This window comes from Rhagoletis pomonella, unplaced genomic scaffold (assembly GCF_013731165.1).
Source record: "Rhagoletis pomonella isolate Grant_MI unplaced genomic scaffold, Rhpom_1.0 Rhpom_scaffold_00001, whole genome shotgun sequence".
In the NCBI taxonomy this organism is placed as follows: domain Eukaryota; kingdom Metazoa; phylum Arthropoda; class Insecta; order Diptera; family Tephritidae; genus Rhagoletis; species Rhagoletis pomonella.
The window spans coordinates 100,331,771-100,352,961 of NW_023458555.1; the positions used below are offsets into that span (position 1 = coordinate 100,331,771).

General features: G+C 36.0%; 1 protein-coding gene across 1 annotated transcript in view; it reads left to right on the forward strand.

Moving 5' to 3' along the window:
* Window positions 1-21,191, forward strand: part of LOC118734846 — an 89,972-nt gene that overhangs the window by 793 nt on the left and 67,988 nt on the right. Inside the window, exons 2-3 of the mRNA XM_036464521.1 lie at window positions 4,922-5,008; window positions 5,726-5,855. Of these exons, the coding sequence (XP_036320414.1) occupies window positions 4,922-5,008; window positions 5,726-5,855 (217 nt within the window). The remainder of the gene's footprint in view (window positions 1-4,921; window positions 5,009-5,725; window positions 5,856-21,191) is intronic.

Below are 21,191 nucleotides of genomic sequence, written 5' to 3' on the forward strand. Positions count from 1 at the left end.
TTAAGCGACCGGAACTCAAACATAGCGAGCGAGAAGTGGCGAATCGATGACGGCTACTAATTCCTTATTAACAATAGGACAATTATCGGGGAGGCTCAAGAGGCCCACAACAAACACTACCGAGAAAATTATTCCCGGAAGTTTTCTGGTGAAGTATGTAACCGTGACATATATAACCGGCTGTTGGTGAGCTCGGACTCGTCTTTAAGCAGTATTTCGGTTAATGACCAAAAAAAGAAAAAATATCAAATCGTTTTCCTCAGACACAATTAAGCTGCTGTTACCCTCTAAATCCGTTGTCAAAGATGTGACAAAGGAATAGTTTGAGGCCAGCGAAGATTCTGAAAGCGAAAACTAATTAACCAATGATAGTGTACACACATTTTATAAATAAAGGTAGTCAATATATTTAAATAGTAAATTATTGGCTAATATATGTATTTTATTAATATAACCTATCTGTAATACAAATTATTTAAATTTTACATTTGATAAACAATTTTGAGTAGATAGAGGCAATAAAATATTTTTTGCCGCATAAAACTTGAAAATCTACCTATATGCGGTATTTCCAAGATATTTTAACGCCTTTGAGTCACAAGTATATACAAGTATATTTTATCAATCATACCGATAATGTCATGTATTAAAAGAATTAAAAATGAAAATGAATAAAAAAATTAAATCAGCAAAGTGAATAAAATTAAGTGAAATTAATGTTTAATTTCTAACCTAACCTACATTTGTATGTGTGTAACTGAATCGCCTTTATATATAAAAATATTATCCTAATTTTCGAGCTTGACTCCCTAATCTGATATTAGAAAAAGAGATTAGCCATGCAAAATTAGAATTAAAAATATCTCAGATTAAACCGATAACTTTTTGGTGTCCAACCCAGTTTTATCGATTATACTTGCGAAGAAGAGGAGGAATGTCAAATGTTAAAGTAAACAAAAATTGACGCTAGTAAGGAAAGTAGGTTTGTAAAGGTATTTTTAATAAAATATTCAGTTAAAATATATTTAAATGGCCTAATATGTGTTGCAAAAGAAAAGTGACCACGGTGGCACAGAAAAGAAGTTTAACTTTCCTCGAGTTGTGTGAATAACAAGCACAACCAATTTGACAGCTAACGAGCTTTGATTGAGATTATATTTATATGTAAACGTACTTTTATGCTTTGCCGTTCGCATATGTATACACATCAAATTTCATGAGTACCTAGTACTCACGCCTTTTTTTTAAAGTTTGAAGTCGAAATTATGTTTTTCTTTTTTAAGTTAACGATAATAGAGTACTTTAATATTTTTGTTAATACACACTTCCTTTTTTTTACTTTGAAAACTCTTTTTTCAACACTTTTATTAGGGCCACTAAGGAACCCCATGCCTCTAATTGTGTGGTTTTCTTCATGCGCCTAATTAAGGGTTAATAATAAATAACACAAGTCACTTATATATTAGTGACCTACAAAAAATTTTCTTTAAAAATACGCATACTTTTTAAAAATATTTGTTTCAACACATTTTGCAATAGGACTGCGCAATTATTAAATTTATTATAATTTATATTAATTGATTAATCGCACAATCTGCTTTTAAGAGCTCGGCGCTAAAAATTAAACACAACCTATAATAAGGGGAGATCAGCTATTTTCACAATTTCTTTAAAATAACCTTTAGTGTCCGAATGATTTACATTTCTGTTGTTGTCATATATTGAGCTATTCAACCTTGATAACATACTGTTTGATATTGGAAACGTTTTGCAGCAGAAACTATTAGCCTTCATATAACACTTTATTCGAACCATTGAATTAACATCATCCTATTTCGAATCTTAGTTTTTGTTAAATTCATTACGGAAAAAACGCGTTCAACAAAGCATGTGAGTGCGGCAAGGATAATAAAATGAATTTACTTATATTTCCAAACATTTCATTGCCTGTTGCGGTTTTCACTCCGTAAGCAATTATCCAAAATTCTGCAGAGTCGGATGGAATGGTTCTGAGAAAAGTTATTCCGGGAGAAAGTTAAAAGATTTAAATATTCACTTTCCGCTGCTTTTCTTTCCTTCAAAGCTAAATAGTGAATTGGCAGGTCCCTGAAACTCGCCATCTTTTGAGTCACACACTCTTCTGTTGACAAAATCAAAGCTTTTTTAAAAGTATTTAATTGACTAGGTAATCGTTTCAAAAGTTCTTCGATTAGGGTGATCAAAAATTTTTTACAGTCTTTTAATATGATTTTTAAGTCAAGTTTATCACGCAGTTTATTAGCCTCTTCTGTAAAATTATCCTGGAAAACTAAGTTTTGTATATTTTTATAATTCGGAAAAATTTATTTGAAGGGAAAAAAATCGCCAAAAATCGACAATGGTGATTTCCTAAATTTTTACGCGCAAATATCCAAAAAAATCGCCAAATTGGCGCGAAATCGACAAATCTGGACACTCGTCCATACCATAACAAGAATTAGTTGTTAATTATTAAAAAAGAAAAATCCTCCTGTCACGGGTGGGACAACTTTTGTCACGGGTAGGACACGTACGAGTTTCTTCATGAAATGGAGCTTCTAGTGAGATCCATATCAAAGGGTTTAGGTATAAAAATTGTTAGAGGCCAAATACAAGATCAGTTGACCCACTTTTATCACAGTAGACGCACGATATACTGCTCCCTCAGGATCTATTTTAGGGGGCAATAATTATACCAAACGAAAGCTAGAAGTCGCCAGATTGATGTGTTAAAAAGGATGGGAGAATGGATTATTTGCAAACGCATAAGATTTTATATGCATTTTTCCAAATGCACTTCTGCACGGTGCATTTGATTGCAATGAAAGTTCGAATGTGCCTTAATGATTTTCAAGTTTCTTTAGACTAGCTGTTATCACGACGATAGCGATGTCTAACCTGCTGTTAGTTTTAACCAGACATTAAGTAATGGGCCCTAAAAGTGGCTGCAGTTGAGTTATTTTTGGAAAACTGATTTCATGGACAAATCAGGCTCAAATTTAGCTATTCTTTGGTGAAACCATAGAACGTCAGACAAAATCTTGTGTATCGATGTCTAATCAGAAAAGGGCATTAGAATAGTTGTACGCAGATACATATATCTTTGTCACTTAAAGGCTATTTTTGGATTGAATTTATAAGTTAGGCGAACTTCTAGATTTTCTTGGTTGGAATTTCTGAGAAAATTGTTAGTATTAACTTTTGGATTGTTGTTAAGCAACCCTCATAATAGAATTCTCTGACGTCTTTATGATAGTAATGTTTACCTTGACTTTTCGAGCTGACCACGCGAAATTGTTTACTACATCGCTTAGCCCAACAACAGTATTGTGGTGTTTAGTCAACCTGAACTTCAAAGTTTTGTGGCATTAAACATAGGTTTGAAACGTTAAACTTGGTTTCTTTTATTGTTAGGCACCATTAGAAATTATGAAATTATGAAATTATAGGAAAATCCCTAAAGTAGTAACTAAGCAGTACGAAGACTAAAACTTTTTTGTCACGGGTGGGACATGCAAAACCGTAGTGATTTCATCCCATTATATAAGATAAATGTCTATTTTACTTCAATGCCGTGTTGCTTCTTTGGGACGAAGAAAGATCGAGACATTTATTCCCCACTTCAAAAAAAATAATAACTTTGTAAATACTTGATTTCGCAGAGCCTTCTATATTAAAATATATTGCCGTATTCAATTACATTTCTAATGTTGAAGCTTTGAGTGCATTTACAGAGTAATAAAATAATATAACTCAATTTTTTCTTCGAAAATATGTACGTTAATTGTATGTATTTAGCATTGATTCATCAAGCATTCCATGTTCAATGAGTTACTTTATAAACACAAAGATTCACTTACTCATAGAATACCCCATTTAAATTTATGCTCGAAAGTTTGGAATATTTATGTATTTATTTTTGCATTTAATTGATACTCAAAAAATTTAACACTAATTATTGGCAAATCTAAGGCTGTTAAATAAAAATGTGTAATATATTAAGGTGTACTTAATCAAAAGTTTTTTATTGTATATTCATGAATTCATTTTATTTTTTGACTCTCAAAATAGTGGTTTTGGTCCATAATTGGACTAGTATTTTTCTGCTTCTTAATATATAAATCGAGATCCGGAGGGCTGGCTGCTGAACAGCGATCTTGTTTATGCGTTTTTATCTATTAAAGATGTCAATAAAAACCGATTACTCAACATACTTCAGATGACTTGAAATTTTGATAGAATTTTATTTACAGTATATTGAAAATTAATTCCTAGGGTCTTAAAGTACTCCCAACCTATGTATGTTGAAATTGCATTGTTGCAAGTATAAGTCAACATACTTCAGATGGGCTGTCCTTTTGACAGCACATTAGTAATATTATAACTAGATTAAATAAATATATACAGCCAGCCTATTCAGATGGTCACATCAAATGAAAAATGTCAAAAACGTCATTTCCGTGAGTGCGGGCTCGTGAAAGAAAACGTATATCGTTCAGATGCCATGGCGTATGAGTTATCTATCAACATCAATTTAGTCCGGTTGAAAGAAAAATTTCAAGACACTGTAATATTTCCTAATTATTAATTTATTTTTAAGCTTTCAACCAGTGTTGTCACTTCAGAAATTCAATTAGTGGTTGATTATCAATAAAAACAGTGGTAGATCTCAGGAAAAGTGTGGTAGAATATTTGTAGTAACGTAAAAATTTGCCAAAAAAAGATATATCAAACTATGAAGTAGTATTCAAATGAAGATAAACTGCATTCTTAGTTTTGTTCTATAGCGTCATTTTTTCGAGATATGTATTTGCCTACTAAGGTTCTCATTTTTATTGCCTTAGAAGGTACATACATATATCTTTGTCATAAAAAAGATATTATTCCTAATTTTTGCAATAAGTTCTTAAGTGGTGTTGTCTATGGAAATACTGAAAACTTCACAGGCGTATTCTCAGGCAATGTCGAGTCTCTAAGAAAATCGCCTCACGTAAGTGCAGATTATCATTCACAATACATTTTCTTGGCATTTTAATTCATATCGAGGAGAATTGACTGTTCAACTCTTATGAAAAAAAAACATTTTTCAAATTAGGTTAATAATTTTATTTCAGTAAAATTGTGGTAGTTTTTTAAAAAATGTGGTAGTTGTTGTAGAAGTGAAAAATTACCCAAAATGTGGTAGATCTACCACAAAGTGCCAATACTGCTTTCAACCTTTTATTCATTTACCATGGTTTGTTCTTTATCTGCCGAGTTTTGCAAACAATTGAAAATTCATACACTTTTACGGAAACAAAACAAATAACTACGTATATAAGAAGAAAGAGGGTTTGAACCCCCAAAACACCTACACGCGTTCACTCCTGGGTGTCTAGTGTATAGGCTATAAGGATTTGAAAGCATAAAATAACCCGGTTGAATTTTAATGGTAAAGTGTTTAAAACCTCAAAATTTCAAATTCGTTCTGAATGTACTTAATGTATTTTACCTGTCAGCCTACGAAATAATCTATAATCTTCTACCTACAATTTATGTATTTATGTAAGCTATGTACATATATACATACAATTTACGTATTTAAATAATAAATAGGTCGGTCTACTTTCAATTGATGTAATTTTTGATTCCAATTCATTTATTTCATGCGAAACTCAATTCGAATTGATCATGCAATTATAATTTCCATTCCATTCCTTAATTCCAGATGTTGCTGCAATGTTTCGTGATATGCCTCCTGGCAATGCCCGTTCTCACAGGTCCTGGTCGAATCTGCCCAATGGAGTGCACTTGCAAAATAGATGAACAAAATCGGCGGCAGGTTATTTGCACAAAAGGTAGGTAGCAAGGTCATTAAATTTAACTAACAAAACGGAAGAATAAAATATTTAACCAGATCAGATGGACAAATTCTCAAAAGTTTTCACATCGCATTGAGCATTTGTAATTTTGAGAAAATAAGATTTTTGAATGCACACATCTACATATTTGCATATTTATTGTAGTCTTTACCACAATCGCCGAATTGTTTTTATACCCGAGCGCACTTGTGCACAAGGGTATATTTACTTTGTTCACATAACGGTTGTTTGTAACAGCCAAAACGAATCGAGATAGATATAGACAAATCGCACACCGTCTTCAAAAGAGTCACAACTCAAAATTTGGCATTTTTGAAATGATGCGCTAAAAATGTACACAGAGCTTTTATTTACCTTTCAGCAAAAGCTGGAGAAAATTTTTGTTATAATTTCTTGAAAGACCTAAGGTAAAGTCGCCCTTGCCCATATGATTCGCATGGGCTACGAAATAGTTTTTCGTATTTTCTGACGAACCTATTATTTTGAGTTTTGACTCTTTTGAAGACGGTGTGCAAAATGTATACATAAATGCTCAGAGTGAATAGAGAAGTCGATTAAGCCATGTCTGTCTGTCCGTCTGTGTCTGTGCGTCCGACCGTGTACACGATAACTCAAGCAAAAATTTAGATATCTCAACGAAATTCGGTATGTAGGTTTGCCTTTATCCAAGGTAGGTTGATATTGAAAATGGGCGAAATTGGACTGTAATCACGCCCACCTCCCATATATTTTCGAAAAATGCAAAAACTACAATATTTCAGTAAATATTTGATCTAAATTGTTGAAAATTAGAATGTTAGGTCGAATTTTGGTAAAAAATAGTATTATTATGAAATTTTTAGAAAATGGGCGTGACCCCGCCCACATATGATGAAATGCTGTATCTCAGTAGCCGCTTCACCAATCTTTCCCAACCTCGGTACGAGCCTTGCCTAGGGTTTAGCTAAGAAATCTGATGAAAATCTTTGAAATCGGGCAATAACCACGCCCATATAACAGTAATTTACAAAAACACGAAAACTGCGATAAATTAGTAACTACTGAAGCTAATTGACTCAAAATCGATAGTTACAATAACCCCTTAGCCCACAATTATATTATTATACATTTTTGGATGATGGGCGTGGCGCCGCCCCTTATGACCACAAATGTGTATCTCGGTAACTGGTTCATCAATTTCTACCAAACTTGGTGCACTTAATAACCTTAGTACAAGGAAGAAATCGTTGAAAATTGTTCAAATCGGACTAAAATTACACCCACTTCCCGTATAACCGTAAATTTCAGACATCCAAAAACTCCGATATTTCAATAACTGAGGACGCTAATTTACTTCAAGTTAATAGTTACAACAACCTCTTAACAATAAATAAGACTGCTATAGACTTTTAGGAATTGGACGTGGCACCGCCCACTTTACGACTACAAGGTGTATCTCGGTAACCTGTTTATAGATTTCTACCAAACTTGGTTCAATTACTGCATTAACTCTAATTCAGCATATTATCAAAACAGTTTGAAATCGGGAAAACCCTCCTGCTTATCATGCAAATGCAGTTTAGAGAAAGTTGAATCGACGATATTTGATACGTGCGCCGGGTATATAAAGTTCGGTTTCGCCGGAACTTATACTTCTTTACTTGTTAAATCTATACTATATATAATTTATAATAGGCACAATCGATCAACAAGAAAAGATGGTAGGTACAACAAAAGAATACCCTTTGTAGCGCACCGTAAGCATTTTAATACCCGAGCGCACTTGTGCACAAGCGTATTATAACTTTGTTCACATAACGGTTGTTTGTAACAGGCAAAACGAATCGAGATAGATATAGACAAATGTATACATAAATGATCAGAATGAAAAGATAAATCGATTAAGCGGTGACTGTCTGTCCGTCCGTCCGTGCACACGATAACTCGAGTAAAAACTGAGATATCTTAACGAAACTTGGTACGTGCACTTCTGTCTGGCGTAGGACGGATGGTATTGGGGAAAATGGGAAAAATCGGACAATAACCACGCCTACCTCCCATATAACGGTAATTTTCAGAAATAGGAAAACTGCGATATTTTAGTAAATACTGATGATTATGAAAAACTAAGTATATTGTAAATTTTTGGAAAATGGGCGTAGCCACGCCCACTTATGGTTACAGTGTATGTATATCTTGGTAACCGCTGCACCAATTTCTTCCAAACTTGGCACAGTTGTTTGGCCTTGCTACAGAATACCAAATGGCCGAAAATTTAAAAAAATCGGACAATAACCACGCCTACATCCCATATAACGGTAATTTAGAGAAATACGAAATCTTCGATAAATCAGTAAATATTAAAGCTAATTTATTCAAAATTGATGCTTGCATCAATTCTTTGCCAAGAAATACGTTTATGGTAAAATTTTGGAAAATGGGCGTAGCACCGCCCACTTATGATCACATATACGTATATCGGTAACCGTTCTACCAATTTGTACCAAACTCGGTATTTTTATTGTGCTTGTCACATAGAAGCAAAACGTTGAAAATTATTGAAATCGGACTAAAATTACGGACGCTTTTCATATAACAGTAAATTTCAGAAGTGCATGAAACTTCAATATTTCGAAATTTAAGGACGCTAATTTACTCAAAATTGATACACCCCGGCTGACCATCTAGCGGTAGATTTCGGAAAGGTGAAACACATATATCTAATACTTGCGCCGGGTATTTAATGTTCGGCTTCGCCCGAACTTAGACTTTCTTACTTGTTATTTTATACAATACAAGCAATAATAACAATTAACCAGTATTTAAAGAAATGACTGCTCCTTAAAAGTTCGTGTTAAGAAACTGGTGTCGCTGAAGATAGGCATGTTCAAATAAGATCGGTGTTTCCAAGAACCGGTTTTTTAAATTTGGTTTATGATATTTTTCAGTATTTTTTAGGGTTTTGCGTTTAAAACGAAAACCGAAAATTCGGTTTTTACATTCCTCAGCAATGTATAATTATTTCGCAATACGCGTACCACAAGCTTCAAATTAACTAATCATTTTTTGTTTGCTGATCTAGTAGCTAAGCATAATCGATTGTGAAGTCGATTGTAAATATAGAAATATCATACAAAGTTTGGAATTCGATTTATATGTCGTATGATAAAACATAACCATTATTTTAATAAAAAATTCACAAAAAATATTTACCATGAAAAACATTGGAAATGTTAAAAAAAAACAATCACTGTAAACTCAATTTTGAAGCTAATAATATATTACCATATACACAGGTATGTAATTATATTCATATCGCTCATTTACTTCAATAGTGTCATAATCCAAAAAATACAAATTTTGAGTTGAGTATGCAGAAATTACCGCCACCTTTTCTTCTCTTCTTCTTCTTCTTAATTGGCGCTGTAACCGCCTAAGCGATTTTGGCCGAGTCCAAAACAGCACGCCAGTCATTACTCTTCTGTGCTAACTGACGCCAATTGAAAATGCCAAGTGAAGCCAAGTCCTTCTCCACCTGGTCTTTCCAACGCAGAGGAGGCCTTCCTCTTCCTCTGTTACCAGCATCGCGGCCCGCGTTGAATATTTTCAGAGCAGGAGCGTTTCTGTCCATCCGAACGACATGGCCAAGCCAGCGGAGCCGCTGAATTTTAATTCGCTGCACTATGTCTATATCGTTGTAAAGCTCATACAGCTCATCGTTAAATCGTCAGCGATTTTCGCCATCACCAACGCGTAAAGGTCCGTAAATCTTTCGCAGAATCTTTCTTTCGAAAACTCCAAGAGCCGCCTCATCAGATGCTTTCATTGTCCATGCTTCCGCGCCATACACCAGCACAGGCATGATGATTGACTTATAGAGTGTGATCTTTGTACGACGAGAGAGGACTTTACTTCTCAATTGCCTACTCAGCCCAAAGTAGCACTTGTTGGCAAGAGTGATTCTCCGTTGGATTTCAAGGCTGACATTATTATTGGTGTTAATGCTGGTTCCCAAATAAACGAAGTCGTCTACTTTTTCAAACTTGTAACTGTCAACAGTGACGTGGGTGCCAAGACGCGTATGCTCTGACTGTTTGTGTGCTGACAGGAGATACTTCGTTTTGTCCTCGTTCACCACCAGACCCATTCGCTTTGCTTCTCTATCCAATCCCGAGAAGGCAGAACAGACGTAGCCCTTGTTTTTACCGATAATATCGATGTCGTCGGCATACGCCAGCAATTGTACGCTCTTATAAAGTATTGTGCCTGAGCGGTTCAGTTCTGCGGCTCTTATTATCTTCTCCAACATAAGATTAAAGAAATCACACGAAAGGGAGTCCCCTTGTCTGAAACCTCGTTTGGTATCAAACGGCTCGGAGAGGTCCTTCCCTATTCTGACGGAGCTGGTGGTATTGCTCAACGTCAATTTACACAGCCGTATTAGTTTCGCGGGGATACCAAATTCAGACATCGCGGCATAAAGGCAACTTCTCTTCGTGCTGTCGAAAGCGGCTTTGAAATCGACAAATAGATGGTGTGTGTCGATCCTATTCTCGCGGGTCTTTTCCAAGATTTGGCGTATTGTGAATACCTGATCTATGGTGGATTTTCCAGGCCTAAAGCCACACTGATAAGGTCAAATCAGCTCGTTGACGGTGGGCTTCAGTCTTTCGCACAATACGCTCGATAAGACCTTGTAACCTATGCTTAGAAGGCTAATTCCGCGGTAGTTGGCGCGTATGGCGGGGTCGCCTTTCTTGAGGATTGAGCAGAGCACACTTAAATTCCAGTCGTCGGGCATGCGTTCATCTGACCATATTCTGCATACGAGCTGATGCATGCACCTAATCAGCTCCTCGCCGCCGTACTTGAATAGCTCGGCTGGCAGGCCGTCAGCTCCAGCAGCTTTGTTGTTTTTCAGCCGCGTAATCGCTATACGTACCTCGTCATAGTCAGGCGGTGGGACAGCTACTCCATCATCATCGACTGGGGACTCGGGTTCGTCTTCCTCACTACTTTCAGCGCTGCTACCATTCAGTAGGTTATAAAAGTGTTCCCTCCACAATTTAAGTATATTCTGGACATCGGTCACTAGGTCGCCATTGTTGTTCTTACAGGAGTTCGCCCCGGTCTTGAAACCTTCCGTAAGTCGCCTAACCCTCTGGTAGAATTTTCGGGCGTTCTTCCTGCCGGCCAGCATCTCAAGCTCTTCGCACTCACGTATTTCGGCCTCTCTCTTGTTATTGCGGCAAATACGTCTCGCTTCCTTCTTCAGTTCCCTATAACGGTCCCACATGGCTCGCGTTGCGCCCGATCGCAGCGTGGCCCTGTAGGCGACATCTTTTTTCTCTGCGGCTTCTTGACATTCCTCATCGTACCAGTTGTTCTTTCGGGCTCGCTGAAATCCAACTACTTCTTCGGCGGCGGTACTTAATGATTGGGAAATATGGTTCCACTGCTCGCGTACGTCGGATTGTTGAAGAGTGCTCTCAGAGAGCAGGTGTGTGAGTCGAGTGGCGAATAAATTGGCCGTCTGTTGTGATTGCAGCTTTTCGACGTTAAGCTTTCCTTGCATTGTTGGGCGCACATTTTTTGCTGCACAGAGGCGGGTGCGTATCTTGGCTACAACAAGATAGTGGTCCGAGTCGATGTTTGGTCCTCGGAGTGTATGTACGTCCAAAACGCTTGAAGCATGCCTTCCGTCTATCACAACCTGATCGATTTGGTTTCTCGTTTTTCGATCTGGAGACAGCCATGTAGCTTGGTGGATGTTCTTATGCTGGAACCTTGTACTACATATTACCATATTTCGGGCCCCGGCGAAGTCGATCAGCCTCAGTCCGTTATCGGACGTTTCGTCGTGGAGGCTGAATTTTCCGACAGTGGCGCCAAAGATCCCTTCCTTGCCCACCTTGGCATTAAAATCGCCAAGCACGATTTTGACATCGTGTCGGGGGCAGCGCTCATATGTACGTTCCAAGCGCTCATAGAAGAGATCCTTGGGCGCCTCATCCTTCTCTTCCGTCGGGGCATGGGCGCAGATGAGCGAGATGTTGAAGAATCTAGCTTTGATGCGGATTGTGGCTAGACGTTCGTCCAGTACTCGGCGACGGAGTCTCTCTCCTACCACGAATCCAACACCGAATTTGCGCTCCTTTACGTGGCAACTGTAGTAGACGTCGCAAGGCTTCACGCTTACTTTACCTTGCCCCGTCCATCGCATTTCTTGGATGGCGGTGATGTCAGCCTTTGTCTTCCCGAGGACATCAACCAGCCGGGCAGAGGCACCTTCCCCATTAAGGGTCCGGATATTCCAGGTGCATACCCTTAAATCATAGTCCTTTATACGTTTGCCGTGGTCGTCATCAGAAAAAGGGGGTCTCATCCGAGGCTGTTTGTTTCTTTTCATTGGGCGGGGTTTTAACGTGGCGGGACCCAAACCCAGCGCACGCGAAGTTTTACGCCTTCTCACTTTAGCTCGCTCCCAAACGGGTGTTTGGTTGCTACCCAGAAGATACGTGGATATAAATATCCGGACGTTGTGAGCTGCGATTTGAACCGTACGCACAAGAATCGCTTCTGGCCACTCCCAGGTGAATGACAGTCAAAAGTTTTCCACTTCTGCGCACGGAACCATCCTCCTTTTCTTCTACGTTGTGTAAAAATTTCATAGCTGCATCGATTACCAGTATCTCACTGGAACAAAATATTCATTCATTTTTACTATGGGAGTATATGTAAATTCAAAACATTAAAGCCGTTTTTCGCGGGTTTTGTTTTTGGGATTATGACACTATTGAAGTAAATGAGCGATATGTATTTATGAATTAAGAAAAGTTTTCTTTGTGAAATGAAGTTTTCTTTGTATAAATATGTCCAACGATTTATTATATTTCGTATATTTGGAAATGAAGTTGTTATATAAAATTAAGAAAAATTACTGTTTTAATTAATTTGCGTTACTCAGCAGTAAATGAAAATTTAATTTAATTTGATATCGATTTTTTTTTAGTTTTTTGCAATGTTTTTTGTAATTCGGTTTTCCGTGATTAATCAAAAAACCGAATGTACTCCCAAATTTATAGGACGGGTCAATTTGTATGGGAAATTTTTTCTACTATGCGCGTTTAGACAGAAAGATTCTACTCGTAAATCTAATCAAATTTGTCAAAGGAACCAAAGTTTGCCAAATTCCGAAAACAGGTTTTTAGCATTTTGCTGAAGTGTCGTAAAGAAGTGCTTTTCTGAACTTTTTCTTAAAACTTCCCAAGAAGGGTGCAACGACGAACATTTTCACATTTTCTTCGAAACCTACTTTCGCAATTTGGCAAACCCATAATTGATTTTAGACCCATGGATTCTTCGGCAAATTCGCTTAGAATTACACTTAGATTCCCCCTAGGCTATACGCGCATAGCAAAAAATATTGACACGTATTGGGCCGTAGCCAGGATTTTTTTTTGGGGGGCTCTTGCAATTTTTTTTTAACTTCTATTTCAAAGTGTTTTGATTAACAGAAAAATACTGATAAAAATAAAATATTTCACACAAAAAACAAAAAATATAATCGATAATCGCGTGAACACTTTAAAATGCGCTTAGTGGCATTGTGCTACTATGATAGCACGGCCGAGTAATCATAGTCAACTTATGTACAGTACTCGAAAAGATTATAGCCGCACCAAATTTTCACAAGTTTTAAAATATTATTTTTGCTGTTATTTAACTTTGGTTAGTTTTTTATAGTTCACTCATTAACACCATCCGTATAAATACAAGTTTAGGGCAGTGTCACACGATTGGGTATTTGCTAAAATTTGGTGCAAATCGTATCCCAATTGTGTGTGTCGAGGACATGAGTCATAATTTAATTGAATTTTAAAACTAATATTAGTTCGTAATAATGAATTTGCAAAATGGAATACTTACCTTGAATACTTACGTTGAATACTTACCTTTAATTACATCCCTGAACTGGAAAATTTAATATTCACCACAAACCTGTATATCTATCTATATCTATATACATATATAATACGCGAAGGGATTTTTTGTGCAGCATAAAAGATCTGTGCCGTTCGCCCGATTTTCAAAAATGGGATGTCAAGTTAAAGCGCTTGGTCTGTAGATGTGCAATAAGGTTTTGCTTTTTCGAAAGGAGTTACCACCTGTAGAACAATTGAATATAAACTATATAATAAGCAATGCCGTCATAACAGCACCGTTCGTTTGATTTTCCAAAATAAGGTGTCAAATTAAAACTCTTAGACTGCAGATATGCAATAAGAGGTTTTACTTTTTTGAAAAGAGTTGCACCTTTAAAAAAAAATTAATTTAAATTATCTAAAAAAAATCAATTATTACAAAATGAGTATCAGTGGAAAGGGTTTTGAAAATATTTGTTTCTTAACTTAACTTTAGGAGGGTTGCCACCTGTTAAGAAAATTAATTAGGAGAAATATTTTTCAACATATGGGCGCATGAGGTATCAAATTAAGGTGCTTGATATGTAGATGTGCAATAGGCTTTTACTTTTCCGGAAAGAATGGCCACCTTTTAAAAAATCAAGTTTAGATTATTTATAAATCAATACCATCATATCTCCATCCTTCGCTCGATTTTCAAAAATGAGGTGTCAAATTAAAAGGCTTGGTTGCAGATGTGCAATGAGGTTTTACTTTTTGAAAAGAGTTGCCATAGGTATCAGTCGAAATGGTTATTAAAAGCTTTGCTTCTTAACTGTGAGAGTGTTGCCCCTGTTTAAAAAATCAAATTAAATTTTAAAAAGGGAAATTACATAGGTAATTTACAAAATGTTCCCCCACAGGGGCCCAGAATAAAGGATTTTAAAAAGGTAGTAATTTGAAAATGTTTTGAAAAGGGTTGCCACCTGCTTTAAAAGCCGAATATAGTTATATGCAGTATTAAAATATGGGTGTTAAAAGATAGAGTGCTAAGAAATCTTCAGTTTAAACATCAAAATTTTGTTTGATGGTTTGAAGAGAGTTGGCAGAGAGTTGAAAATTTTAAATTTAAATGAATTATTAAGTTTAATAAATTAAGTTAATAAATAAGTTAAGTTAAATAAATTACTAAAAGAGGTGATTTAATCGTTCATGGGTTTGAGAAGATTTATATCTGAGCTGTTTAGGAGAGTTGCCAAAAGGATAAAAAAATTAAATCCAATTTAGTTGTTCAGGTAATTGAATTATGTATCAAAGTATCAGACGAAAGAGCTTTAAAAGATTTCAGTTTGAAAATGCTTCGCAGAAGGTTGCCACCTGTTTGAAAAGCCTAATTTATTTAGCTTTTACACAATTTTAATGAAATAATAAAATATGAGTGGCAAAAGAAAGAGTTTTAATAAAACTTTAGTTTGAAAATATTTTTTGTTAGGGTTGCCATCTATTCGATTTTTATTTTGAGCGATAAAGTTCGGTAATTGTGTTATCAGCTGTCTCGATAAAGTCAATTGGCCCCCTCGGAGCCGCGATTTCACACCCTTAGACTTTTTTGTGCTATGCCGTGAAGGACCGATATAATGCGAACAATCTATTAACGGTTCAGGCCTTTAAGGCGTATGTCGGGCATTTCTTATGATAGAGCCAGAAACCATAAACAAGGTCTTGGAGAACTCGGTTATTATTATATCAGAATATAAGCAGGAAAAATCCCAATCCCTTCACACCCAGCAAGGCATAAGAACGAGGTCAAAATCCCAAGCCGAAGAAGATGAAATCGCTTACAATCATAAAAAACGCATTTATGAAATTTCGAGACTGGACAAATATTGCGAGAAGTGGTGGTGCATTAGCGAAACGGACCACACTGAGGCAGGACTGAAAACATACCTGGAGCACCTCAACGGAGTTTCCACTGAAAGCTGGCACCCAATGCTCATATATCTCTGCTCCTCAAAGCTCCCAGACGAAACCCTAGCGTTATGGGAGCAATCTCTAAACTCAAGGAAAGGTACGAAGTTGTAGAACGGCTTAGCACATACAGGCCGAATAAACCAAAATCGCCTCAACCCACTTTCACTCCTCGGGCATCATCAACGGCCTCTCAATCGTTCAACTTGCGGACCAAAACTCAATCGTTCCGTACTTAACAAAAAAAGCCAGCCTAATGCAAATTATGCAATTGTTACCACTCCATGATGAGTTAAGTAAAATTCAAAGAACTATCCGTTCAAGATCGGAATAAGTTCGTTAAAGAAAACAATTATTGTAAAAATTGTTTGGCGCACTCTCACTCAGGGAGAGATTGTAAAAGCAACTTCACTTGCGTGTATTGCCATAAGCGACACCACTCTCTCCTTCATTTCCCAGCGAAACCCCAAACGCCAAACAAAAAAAAACCCCACTAAAAACAACGTCACATCTCACGTGACCATTGATTATGAAATGCCATGTACCTCTATCCAAGCCGACGCAGCAAATGCATCTCAAAGCAACAATGACACACACATTTCTCAAGCAGTAGAGAAAGAACCTTACTCCCTACAGCAAATATCCCTACCTTCCACAAAGAAGAAACAGTTCAAATTCGCGCTCTCATATACCTAGGATCCCAAAAGACTTCTGTAACCTCTAGTGTACAAAACCAGTCTACTACTAGTCTACCCACAACCAAAACAAACTATGAAATATTAGGAATGGGCGGACGAATAGTTCAGAATGCGAAAAAAATTTGCTCACTCACAATATCGCACACCGTCTTCAAAAGAGACACAACTTAAAATTTGTCGTTGTTCAGAAAACGCAAAAAACTGTTTTTGAGTTCATAAAATATTTTATAACAAGTAAGAAAGTATAAGTTCGGGTGGAGCCGAACATTAAATACCCGGAGCAAGTATTAAATATATGTTTTTTGACCATTCCGAAAGCTACCGCTAGATGGTCAGCCGGGGTGTATCAATTTTGAGTAAATTAGCAACCTTAAATTTCGAAATATTGCAGTTTCAAGGATTTCTGAAATTTACCGTTATATGAAAAGCGGCCGTAATTTTAGTCCCATTTCAATAATTTTCAACGTTTTGCTTTTATGTGGCAAGCACAATAAAAATACTGAGTTTGGTACAAATTGGTAGAACGGTTACCGATAAACACATATGTGATCATAAGTGGGCGGAGCCACGCCCATTTTCCAAAATTTTACCATAAACGTATTTCTTGGTAAAGAATTGTTGCAAGAGTCAATTTTGAATAAATTAGCTTTAATATTAACTGATTTATCGAAGATTTTGTATTTTTCTAAATTACCGTTATATGGGATGTGGGCGTGGTTATTGTCCGATTTTAAAAATTTTCGGCCATTTAGTTTGCTGTATCAAGGCCAACAACTGCGCCATGTTTGGAAGAAATTGGTGCAGCGGTTACCAGGATATACACATGTAACCATAAGTGGGCGTGACTACGCCCATTTACCAAAAATGTATAATATTCTTATTTTTCGTCTAAAAATTTTTGTAAATATCAATTTTGAGTGAATAATCTTCAGTAGTTACTAAAATATCGCAGTTTTCGTATTTCCGAAGATTACCGTTATATGGGATGTGGGCGTGGTTATTGTCCGATTTTTTAAATTTTCGGCCATTTAGTTTGTGTACCAAGGCCAACAACTGGGCCAAGTTTGGAAGAAATTGGTGCAGAGGTTACCATGATATACACATGTAACCATAAGTGGGCGGGGCTACGCCCATTTTCCAAAAATTTATAATATTCTTATTTTTCGTCTGAAAATTATTGTAAATATAAATTTTGAGTGAATTATCTTCAGTAGTTACTAAAATATCGCAGTTTTCGTATTTCTGGAAATTACCGTTATATGGGAAGTGGGCGTGGTTACAGACCGATTTCGGCCATTTTCAATACCAACCTACCTTGGATAAATGTAAACCTACATACCAAATTTCGTTCAGATATCTCAATTTTTGCTCGAGTTATCGTGTACACGGACGGACGGACAGCCAGACATGGCTTAATCGATTTCTCTTTTCATTCTGATCATTTATGTATGCATTTGTCTATATCTATCTCGATTCGTTTTGGCTGTTACAAACAACCGTTATGTGAACAAAATTAATATACCCTTGTGCACAAGTGCGCTCGCGTATAAAAAGGAACAAAAAAGGTTTTATTCATTCAAAATTAAAAAAGTAAAGGAATTGATTATTTTAGTATTCATAATAATAGTTTGGAATTATGTTTTTCTTTGCTAAGTCATTGAGGTCACTTATTTTCTTCTCCGTTAAAGGAAACGGGTTTGAGTAGGCCCTTTTTAAACTGAAAACAGGAAATAGTTACAACTCAGTTCAAACAAATTCAGTTTAAAACAAGTAAGAAAGTCTAAGTTCGGGTGGAGCCGAACATTATATACCCGGCGCAAGTATTAAATATATGTTTTTTCACCTTTCCGAAAGCTACCGCTAGATGGTAAGCCGGGGTGTATCAATTTTGATTAAATTAGCGTCCTTAAATTTCGAAATATTGCAGTTTCAAGCATTTCTGAAATTTACCGTTATATGAATAGCGGCCGTAATTTTAGTCCGATTTCAATAATTTTCAACGTTTTTCTTTTATGTGGCAGCACAATAAAAGTACCGAGTTTGGTACAAAGTAGTATAACGGTTACCGATATACATATATGTGATCATAAGTGGGCGGTGCCACGCCCATTTTCCAAAATTTTACCATAAACGTACAAGCATCAATTTTGAATAAATTTGCTTTAATATTTACTGATTTATCAAAGATTTTGTATTTCTCTAAATTACCGTTATATGGGATGTGGGCGTGGTTTTTGTCCGATTTTTTAAATTTTCGGCCATTTAGTATGCTGTACCAGGGCCAACAACTGTGCCGAGTTTGGAAGAAATTGGTTTAGCGGTTACCAAGATATACACATGTAACCATAAGTGGGCGTGGCTACGCCCATTTTCCAAAAATTTATAATATTCTTATTTTTCGTAATTTTATTATATATTATTATATTATTGTAAATATCAATTTTGGGTGAATTAGCTTCAGTAGTTACTAAAATATCGCAGTTTTCGTATTTCTGGAAATTACCGTTATATGGGAAGTGGGCGTGGTTACAGTTCATTTTCAATACCAACCTACGTTGGATTAACGGCAACGTACATACCAAATTTCGTTCAGATATCTCAATTTTTGCTAGAGTTATCGTGTACAGGGACGGACGGACAGACGGACAGACGGACGGACAGACAGACAAGGCTTAATCGATTTCTCTATTCATTCTGAGCATTTATGTATAAATTTGTCTATATCTATCTCGATTCGTTTTGGCTGTTACAAACAACCGTTATGTGAACAAAATTAATATACCCTTGTGCACAAGTGCGCTCGGGTATAACAAATGTAACACAGGAAACAAAACAAGACCTTGAAACAAGGAAAAAGAAAGAAAGACGAACCAGGAGTAGATGACAAAACAACATACAGCCAGCGACAAAAGATAGCACATCGATATTTTGACTAGTTTTGACTACTTTTCTTTTGCCTTTTTTAAGGTTCATAATTTTTTTTTAAGTGTAGCTCTTTATCTAACAAAAACTCTATAAATCCAAATTTTAACATTTTTACAAAAATTATAAAAATTCCGCAAACTTTTCATCCCAATTCCAAGCATTTTAATTGGGATTTCTAGAATAATTTTTGGTACGCATTTTCAGAGCTTATTACGTTGATTTGTTCATAATTTTACTGCTGAAGGTGTTATGCACTTATTATACCTTTCATGAGCATGAAATGGTATTATAACTTTGGTCCGATGTTTGTAAGTACCAGAACAAAAAGAGATAGACCCATTAAAATGTATACTTATATGATCAGAACGTCGAGCTGAGTTGATTTAGCCATGTCCGTCTGTCCGTCTGTCTGTCTGTTTGTATGCAATCTAGTCTCTCAGTTTTCGAGATATCCGTATAAAATTTGGTAGGTGGGTGTATTTTTATAATGTATAAATCATTTGTCGGAACCGAAAGAATCGGACCACTATAACATATAGCTCCCATACAACTGATTGTTCAGATATGAGATTTTTCGTTATAACTTCTCCATTTATGCAGCTACGAACATGAAATTTCGCAGTACTTGCACTCATTATCAACAGAATACTTACAGTGAAAATTACAAAGATCGGGTCACTATAACCGATAGCTCCCATACAACTGATTGTTCAGATATGAGATTTTTCGTTATAATTCATCCATTTATGTAGCTAGGACCATGAAATTTCGCGCTGTTTTCACTCATTATCAACAGAAGACTTACAGTGAAAATAACAAAGATCGGGTCACTATAACCTGCAGACCCCATACAACTGATTGTTCAGATATGAAGTCTTTTATCATAACTCCTCCATTTATGCAGCTAGGAACATGAAATTTCGCACCATTTTCACTCATTATTAGCAGAATACTTACAGTGAAAATAACAACGATCGGATGACTACAACATATATCTTCCATACATCTGATTGTTCAGATATGGGATTTTACTGTAAAACTTCTTTATTTGAACAGCTAAAACCGATAAATTTCGTAAGATATTTTATAAATAATAATACAAAGTCTACTGAGAAAATCGTCAAAATCTATGCTGTATAAGCTTTATCTCCTATAGCACTGATTGTTCAGATACCAGTTTTTGCCATATATCTCCTTTATGTAGGAAACTAAACCCAATAAATTGTGTTACCGGTTTACATACCGATCACATAGCAGTGAAAATCACTTAGATTGGTGCCATATAAAGTATATCTTCCATACCTCTGATTGTTTAGATGCGATTTTTTATATAAGTATGTAACTCCTCTATCGATGTATGCAGATGCATTCAAAAGCAGTAATCTGTCAAAGTAAAATTTGCAGATGTTCATGAAAGGTATGAAGCCTTCGGCATAGCCGAAGACAGCGCTTCCCTTACTTGTTTCCATATAAAAAAAAAATGACTATGTATGGAAGAAAATGCGTGATACCGTCAGCAAAGAAAAATTATCAAAAATCATCGTGTGTTTTTGGTAACTTCAAACTTCCACTTGTTATACTAGAATTTAATAAGCTCTGAAACTGCGTACCAAAAATTATTCTAGAAATTCGAATGAAAATGCTTGGAATTAGGATGAAAAGTTTGTGGAATTTTTATAATTTTTGTAAAAATTTTGAAATTTGTATTTATAAGGTTTTTGTTATATAAAGAGCTATACTTAAAAAAAAAAAATTTATGAACCTTAAAAAAGCAAAAGAAAAGTAGCCAAAACTGGAAAAAATCCTAATGTGCTATCTTTTGTCGTGGGCTGTACACG